Raw genomic sequence first — 8,785 nt, forward strand, 5'->3', positions numbered from 1 at the left:
ATTTGCCACTAAACTGCACGTATACCGTTAGGTTTAAAAAAATCAAATCCTCACTATTTAAATACAAATCAGGTATTACATCATTACAATTGAAACCACGTTCAGCCATTCACAGTGCAAGGTGTAAATCACGTGATTCAATGACGCTGCTCGTACCGGAAGTTGACAGACGAAACTGATGACACATGAAAGTCACCGGTAAAACAATCGGGCCGTAGGAGTTTTAGTTTTCGAGACAGCCAAACAGAAACATGTGTTAAACATGCTGAAGGTATATTATATGCTTTTACGGTATATCAGTGGTTATTTAAACGATAGCCCTTTGTTACGGTGCTAGCCTTATAACCGTTAACGGTACACAATCAGTTATAGACCTCAAAATACAGGCTGCTTGGTCTCTGTGAAAGCTTTTCCACCATCCTCGTCATTTTAAACAGTGTACAAATGGCAAGGAGCCTTGGTCGAATATGCAAGGGCTTTCAATGCCTCGGCTCAGTCTCGTCTATACAGACTCAACTCAGACAACCATCTACCAGCGTTTCAGTCAGGGGGACCACCTTTGTACGGACCATGGTGGTAGGTAGAATGTACACTGTTTTGATGAAAGTGCTTTGGACTGCTCTGATCTTTATGAATGGGGGTTTCATCTGTGTGCCCTGTGAACTCACTCTCCACTCAGTGCTACCAGATGTTTCTCAGTTCAGTGATGGGTTCAGTTAGCCTGTGATTCAATGTAAACGTGTGTTAAGTGCATTCCTGTACAAACACTGGACATCAAGGGGAATAGAAAATATATAGTATAAGTAAAGTAAAAAATTCAATGCATAATTCTGCCGCCCTCATAGTTAAAAGTCATTATTATTATTTACCTGTTTATACTACGTATTTTTATGAATGGAACTGTAAGGTGTGGGCAACATGCATAAAATTCAATATCTTAGGATAATAATTTAATAATGCAATATTGACATACAAATCCGTGGCCACTTTATTAGGTACACCTGTAAAACACCAATCCAATACAACGGCTAAGTTATAAATTCTACCTTTACAGCAGCAATGGTTAGCACTACGTGGCCTCACAGCAAGAAGGTTCTAGGTTCGAATCCAGGTCGTTCTGGGCCTTTCTGTGTGGAGTTTGCATGTTCTCCCCATGTTTGCATGGGTTTCCTCCAAGTGCTCCGGTTTCCCCCACCATCAAAAACATCAGTGTCCTTGATCAAGGCTGATCCCCGGGTGCTGTGATTGGCTGCCCACTGCTCCCTTGAGGGATGGGTTAAATGCAGAGAATGAATTTCGCTACATGTATGTGTATGTGACAATAAAGTACCTTTACAAAGATAATAATGTTCTGTTGTGAATGGCACTGTCAGAGAGGTACAGTTTTAATTTAACTGAATGTTTATTATTGAGGTTGTAGTTTGCAGTGGTGTTGAACTGGACTGCATTATATTGAGAGGTGTTAAATGTTTTGGCCATCCCATTTACAAACATGAGGGGGAAGAATATTAGAAACAGATTTTGATATAATGTGGTCCAGTACAACAACACTACAAACTCCAACCTCATTTACATAGCGAAATGAAAACCTCTCTGATCCATCTCAGTTGATGTAAAACCAACGTATTTACTACAGTTTTGGTGCCAGGAAGCAAAACCCTACACCACAGTGACTGCAAAGGTTTTTCCTTGACAAAAACACTTCCAATAGGCTAGATATACTACTCAAGAAAACAAGGTCACAAAGAAAGGTGTGTATGGCTCTTCTTGTGATCTTCTAGAAACATGCATATCTTTATCTATATGCATTTTATACCATACCCTGTTAATTAAAACTGAACATTATTATCATTGTAAAGGCACAATTTATGGCTGAGCTGTTGGATGCATTAGATTTTACAGGTGTACCTAAAAGAGTGCATATATATATATATATATATATATATATATATATATATATATATATATATATATATATATACTTTCTTTATTGTTTAAAATAAGGGCAGATCACAGAGACTTATCAAATAAAATAATATCAAACGAATTTGAAAGTGTGTGGGGGCACAAACTGGATTTTGAAAAGTGGGGTGGACATGTCCCCCCTGTTCCCAGTGGAAATTATGCTCTAGCTTGGATTTACAACATTGCCTCCAATGGCCTGATACAACCAGAGATATTAAAGGGATAGAGACCTCGGTAGAAATGGTATGATGGATGACAAATTTATATTGTTCTACTTTTTACATAATTCTATGACATGCCCTGTCGCAACACAGCCAACACAGTCCCAGATCTGGTAGTAGACTTAGGTTGTAAGGCATTTCTCTGTTCAGCAGGCGCTGCCATCGCTCTTTTCCTCCAAGCCCCGGGACTTCAGCCTGCCTAACTCCTCATGGGGCTCGGAAATGATGCGGTTGTACGAGCATTATAACGGTCAGTGTAAGGCGGAGACGGAGGGAGGAGAGAAACAGGAAGGGCCGTGGCGGAGACTGCCAAGCTACAATCGCCTCCTCAAGTATGCTACAGGTAAAAGTGCAGACTGTGACATTTCTCTCCGTTTTTTTGTTGTTGTTGCAATAATCAAGATCTGAGGGTCTGTTTTTTTAATATTATATTTTAACAAAATATCCATTTATTGATTAATTGTTGCTTCTAGACCTGGGCACAGTTTGGTCATGACTGGTTTGAGTGGACATGGCCTATCACTTAGTAATGCATAACTCATCCTCAGCGTAAACTATTTTTTGTACTTGAACAACCCACAGATAATTATCACACGAACCTGCAACTCATTTTTTAACTATCCGGTTTGTAACTTTGTTCAACTTTTTTTTCAGTGAAAAAGTGAATATTGGACATTCAGGTGGCCAAAAACATGACTCCAAATGAATGATAACTGTTGACAGTTCACTTGTGTGTTTTTCCATCAGGTGGAGTGTATCTTAGTAAGATAATCCAGTCAAAAGCTCGTCTTTTTACCCGGAACATCAGAGACCCGGGGGCAGCATTTGAGTATGTTTTGTTTGTTAACAGTGAGGAGCAGAAGTGTGTGTGTGTTTTCCAGGCTGGACACCTTCTGGAGGGGCCACCAGGGTGAGATAACCATTCATGTTTCTGAATACATTTATATGCGTTTTATTTTTTTCATACTGTTCCTACTTAACAGTACTCCATACTGAAAACAATACAGTAATATTACCATACATTTGTATATTTTATTATTTTAAAAGATTGTAAGTCTTGGTCTGAAAAATGCTAGTTTGGAGTGCCACGGTAGAGGATTCCAGCCAGACTATTGTTGCAAGTCATACCCTTCACACTCCCCCATTTTCTGTCTGCCTCTATATTATCCAATATGATGCCAATAATGTAATCAAAAAGGAATTATCTCATTAAATAGGCTATTTTCCTAGAACTTGGGTTGTATTTGATGTCTAATAGAACATTGTGTGTGTTTCCAGACATGTCCACGGGGGGGCAATAGCCACTATGATTGATACTGTGACAGGGACTCATGCAACTATACTCTCTGGACCCGTAATGACTGCCAACCTTAACATCAACTATCGCAGGTACAGTAAGAATACATTTTAAACACATGCAAAGTTAATTTGTTGTGTAAATAGATATAGTTATTTTGTCATACATAGTCCAACAGAATTAACGTTTGGAGCTTTGTTTAAATATTCAACACAATGTAAAATACCTTACCGGAAATGCTATTTTTTTTTATTGGTTAGTATAATGATAGATAATAGTTTTCTGTACATTTTGAAGATCCAACACCCTCTATTCAGCAATATATCCTGATGTTAATTTGATCTCAACTGATCAAATTTGTCTCATCTCAGTATTAGGCACTCGGAATGAGCAGTCTGTGGAGCATAATTTGTATGTACTGTATAACTATTATCCTTCATGATCAATTTGCCCTGACAAACACTTGTCTTGTCCCCAGCCCCATCCCACTGGGAAGCACAGTGTTGCTTGAATCCTTTCTGGATAAGAAGGAAGGCAGAAAAACGTTTATTTCATGTAAAGTGACCAGCAGCGATGGCTCCAAACTGCACACAGAAACCACAGGTAAAGTACATTTTTTATCCACACGTGTCTGATGGGACATGTTGGTGTGAAAGCTTGTTGTTGGTCACGTGTCTGCTCTTTGACCTTCTGTATTGTCACTGTCCCTGTTTTCTTTCTCGTGCAGCACTGTTCCTGTCAATCAATTTCAGCCACCTACTACTTGGAGAGTGACACAAGCACTGTCAGCAAGCTGAGGCCTGTGTGTGTGTGTGTGTGTGTGTGTGTGTGTGTGTGTGTGTGTGTGTGTGTGTGTGTGTGTGTGTGTGTGTGTGTGTGTGTGTGTGTGTGTGCGTGTCCACATGGGCACATGTTATCAGTGGACTCAGGGTGGTCTAAATTTATTTATTGTTACTTCTACAATATTAATGGTTTTATGTCACACTGGGGCCTTTGGAAGTGAGATCTTTTCTCAAAATGTACTGATAATTAATATTTAGTTCCCTCCAATAAAGCTTTACCTATTGGTATTATATGAATTAAGCAAACCACATGTTTATTCATTTGTCAACGAGTGAAATTGTTTGCAACAGGGAATGAAAATTGCATTACTTTCCTTTTTTGGTTAACAAAATTCAAATGTTTTTGCTTCTGACCTTAAAAATAACAAGGGCAAATTCGCAATTGCTAGACCACATACGCACACACTGATAAAAATATCCAGTTTGAACCACTTAAAAGAATTAAGGAAACTTTTTGCATCAGATAATTATGTAGATCAAGCAAGACTGGGCTTTGTGTAAACTACTTAATTTTTTGAACATAAAGAAAATGTTGAGTAAAGTCAACTTAATTTAATTATGTAGATCAAGCAAGAGTAGTATTTTGTAATTGGATCTGGTTCTTGAATTGGATATAGGATTGCAATGAGCATGCAAAACTATATACTATCTAAAGCATTTTTTAATGAATCCCCTGATCAAACTTGATAGTTAAACTGCTAATATAACTAACAGCATATATAGTAAATTTCATAAGGTTAGACACTGTTATTCCTATATTTGATAAAAGTCAGGATTTTGTACAAAAATATGCCATTTGATTAATTTACCAAAGATGAGTGCAGAATGTCATGTGCTGCTTTTTGTTTATGCACTTTAATTAAGAATTATGTATTTTTTTTAATTTATTTTAAACTCAATTTTACACTTTGTCACTTTGATAAATTGGTGCAATCAAGAATATTTGTAACACATCAGTTAACAAGACTGAGTTTCAGGCTTCTTACACATTTTAAGTTACGTAGATTTTCAGGTGTGGGTTGTTAACTGTTACCCCACCATGTGGTGGATGTGGTTATATTTAAATACGACGTGTGGATTTGTATGCCATGAGAATATCATGACTTACAACGGAGACACAAAGGGTTCAAACCCAAAATCATCATGATAGTGGTGTCATCTTGTTCATAGGCTGGTTTGTCTCGCTCACTCTGACACTTTGAACATATTTCTACAGTCAGAATTGACTGATGCATGCCAGGATATGCCACAATAGGCAACACTGTCCACATCACAGACATCAGTGCTGCTCAGGCAGCTGGTGCAGGCCACGATGCTGAAAAAGTGCACTTCTGAAAGACCTGAAAGCATATGGAGCACTATTTAGGTTATATACAGACTGTACTAACTATAGTGTGAATACATTGCATTCTTTGATTTTTACATTGGACTATGAAACGTGAAAGTGTTGGGGGAACAGAACTCAATGCTTTAAACAACTGACCTTCTGCAGCTATGGAACAAACATACAATTACATAGAAAGAGAGAATGAGTTTAAATTTTCCTAAGGAGGACATTTTTATTCCTTTAACTTTAACATAAAAATGTTTGTTTTTGGTTATGTGCCCATTTCTAATTATATTTTGTCACCTACCAACCCAGCCAGCAACCACTAGGCTTCAATACTGCTCTTGATTTTACCCAAACTGTCAGATGACTACGCGTGCGGTGTGTTCCAGCTGTCAGGTGCAATTCCAGAAACATTAACATCTAATGTTGAAGTTCATCAAACATGGCAATTCATACTGCTGGACTCAATTAAAATGTAAAAAGAAGCTTAACAAGTATCTGTTCTATTAATATTTCCTGTTGTTCTCAGTCACTGCATGTTAATACACTGTAAAAATTATCAGGGTGGTTCTACTTAAAAATTTAAGTTCAATTGCTGCCTTAAAAATGTGAGTAAAGCCAACATTAAGAATAGTGTTGTTTCAACCCACAAAGTTAGATTATAGAATATGTTTAATTAATGATCATTTATTGTTTGAACTTGATACTGTGATTTAAAACAACTATCAATACTACATTGTCCACTCAAGGAAACTTGCTTCCTCTTGTCAAGCAAAAATACAATTGTATGCTATTTCAACTCACGAAGGTAAGTTAGAGAAGATGTTTAATTAATAATAATTTATTGTTAGAACTTGATACTGTGAGTTAAAACAACCATCTATCTTACATTGTATATTCAAGGAAACTTGCTTCCTTTTGTTAAACAAACATACAATTTTACATTTAATTTCAACTAACTGTATTCATACCAATTGTCTTTTCAAGTTAGGTGTACTCATGTTTTAAGGCAGCAATTGAACTTATACTTTCAACTTAAGCAGACTAATGTTTTTACTAAGATCACACACTGTAATAAATTTCATGGTAGTTTAACTTGGAAATGAAAGTTCACCTTCAGCCTTGAAAATCGAAGTTCACTCAACTCTGAAGACTGCTTTTGTTTCAACTTAGAAATTAAAGTTAATGAGGGTGATGTAACTACAGTGTTCTAGTTTTGTTAAAGTTGTTATTTTAGTTGATTTAACTTTTAATTACTTAGTTTAACTTTATACTTTTATTTAAAAAAAATATATTTTTTTTTTAAAACAAAAAAATCTTCTCCTTCTTAAAAAAAAAAAAATTTTCTCCTTTAAAAAAAAAACCCTATAGTTATAATAACATAACCACATTTATAGTGGAGATAGTGTGGGTGCTTGGATACAGCCACCCCAGGGCCCCATGCAAAATAGGGGTCCCTCTAAAGCCTATGATCTTGCATCACTTGGGCTAGTGAAGTGACACACCGCAGATTAATAGCTGAAGGAAGCCTATTACTGCTCAAAGTCTAATGCTGCAATACTCCAGCTCTTCTTATCAAACATAACAGTCACTTAACTCATGGTTACAAATGTAAACCAGCACAACAATGACAATTACCAGGCAACAAAACACTACATTCAAGCACACGTTTAATAAACGGAATTCAAACAAACAATTCCGAACAAATTGCAAACTTTTCAGCAAATTTTAACACAACTCTATTTACCGCCTGCTCATGGGAATTGACCAGCCAATGAACCAATTGCACCTGACTGCAGTATGTAGATTGGGGTTGGGCTAAATGTGGGCGGAGCTGTTTGACTTTTGAAAAGTACTTTTCAAGTACATTTCAATATGAGAAGAGTGAAATGCCAAATTCACAATTCACAAGCCTTTGACAGGTACTCCCTCCTCCCACTAGTGCTTTGTTGTTTGCCACAACACTTGTTATATTTTAGTAGAAATTTGCATAGGCTACATCACTTATCTGCGGTGTATATTAAATTTATTCTGTCCATGCTTTAACTATGCTGTGAAGACAGGTTATTTTAAAATCGAAAGGCAACCATTTTTTGTTGCAACACACACACTTTTTTTTCAACTGATAACTTACATACCCAAGTTCAATCAACACATACATATCTGATAAAAAATTTAAATAGTGGACCCAATGAATAAATGCAAGTTTAACTTTCAAAAACTCATAACGTTGAGTTCAAAATCCAAAACTTGTATAAGCGTGTTCAGTTAAAAATAAGAAATAAGTGGACATAACTAAATGGGTCTGTACTTTTTTACAGTGTATCAGTGAATTATTTCTAATAAATACCACTGATTAATTTGACATACAACTTTTTTTTTTTAAGCCATGTGCTCTGAATAATCCTAAAATTCAGTTCAGTTCTCACACAGTTTGGTCTGATGTGTGGTTTCTGAGTGTCTATGGGCTCATCACAGTACAGGCCTGGTGGTCTTCTGAGGGCCCCTCACATCTTTAACCTCAGTAAAGTGCAGTTGGAAATGCTACCTTAGTTTCTTGTGTGTGTGTGTGTGTGTGTGTGTGTGTGTGTGTGTGTGTGTGTGTGTGTGTGTGTGTGTGTGTGTGTGTGTGTGTGTGTTGGCGGATGCAGCACAAATGAAAAAATGAACCCCATCAGTTATTTTTTTTTTCTACCCAGAAGAGTCATGTGGTCAAGTTGGGTTTGAGGAAGTGGGTGGGGGTGGTGGGGGCAGTTGTTTTCATCTTTCATTTAAAACCACCTGCAACAAACTTTGTCCACTGTAGCACTTCCATAATACTATGATTACTTTATATATTAGTCTAGAAGTGCAATTTACTTACATTCAATTTAATTTGACCTGTAATCTTTAAAAAAAATAATCCTGCTAAAAGTGGAAGCACCTGACAGGATGGTGAGGTGTCTGTCAGTGACATGACAGTGAATCTTATTACGTGTCACCTTTGGCAGAGGAGTATCTAAGAATTGAAATCCTGAAAGTAATGGGTCCGTTTATTTAACAGGCTTAATGTATAGTGTCGAAACAGCTATCAATTAGTAATTTGATAGAACATTAATCAAAGACCATTGTGAATGTCAATCAAGTAAAA

General features: G+C 36.7%; 1 protein-coding gene across 3 annotated transcripts; it reads left to right on the top strand.

The window, feature by feature from the left end:
- Nucleotides 1-146: 146 nt before the first annotated feature.
- them4 (thioesterase superfamily member 4) lies at nucleotides 147-4,571 on the top strand. 3 transcript variants are annotated; one of them, XM_039804688.1, is made up of 6 exons: nucleotides 147-576; nucleotides 2,337-2,529; nucleotides 2,934-3,096; nucleotides 3,465-3,575; nucleotides 3,962-4,086; nucleotides 4,211-4,571. In XM_039804688.1, exons 1-6 carry the CDS (start codon nucleotides 445-447, stop codon nucleotides 4,255-4,257), a joined length of 771 nt encoding a protein of 256 aa, XP_039660622.1. In that variant the 5' UTR covers nucleotides 147-444; the 3' UTR covers nucleotides 4,258-4,571. The 3 variants fall into 3 exon arrangements, with proteins under 3 accessions (XP_039660622.1, XP_039660623.1, XP_039660624.1); XM_039804689.1 differs by having other exon boundaries at nucleotides 148-576; nucleotides 2,340-2,529; XM_039804690.1 differs by having other exon boundaries at nucleotides 154-271; nucleotides 2,340-2,529.
- The last annotated feature ends 4,214 nt before the right edge of the window (nucleotides 4,572-8,785 follow it).

Source organism: Perca fluviatilis, chromosome 7, assembly GCF_010015445.1.
Source record: "Perca fluviatilis chromosome 7, GENO_Pfluv_1.0, whole genome shotgun sequence".
NCBI lineage: Eukaryota > Metazoa > Chordata > Actinopteri > Perciformes > Percidae > Perca > Perca fluviatilis.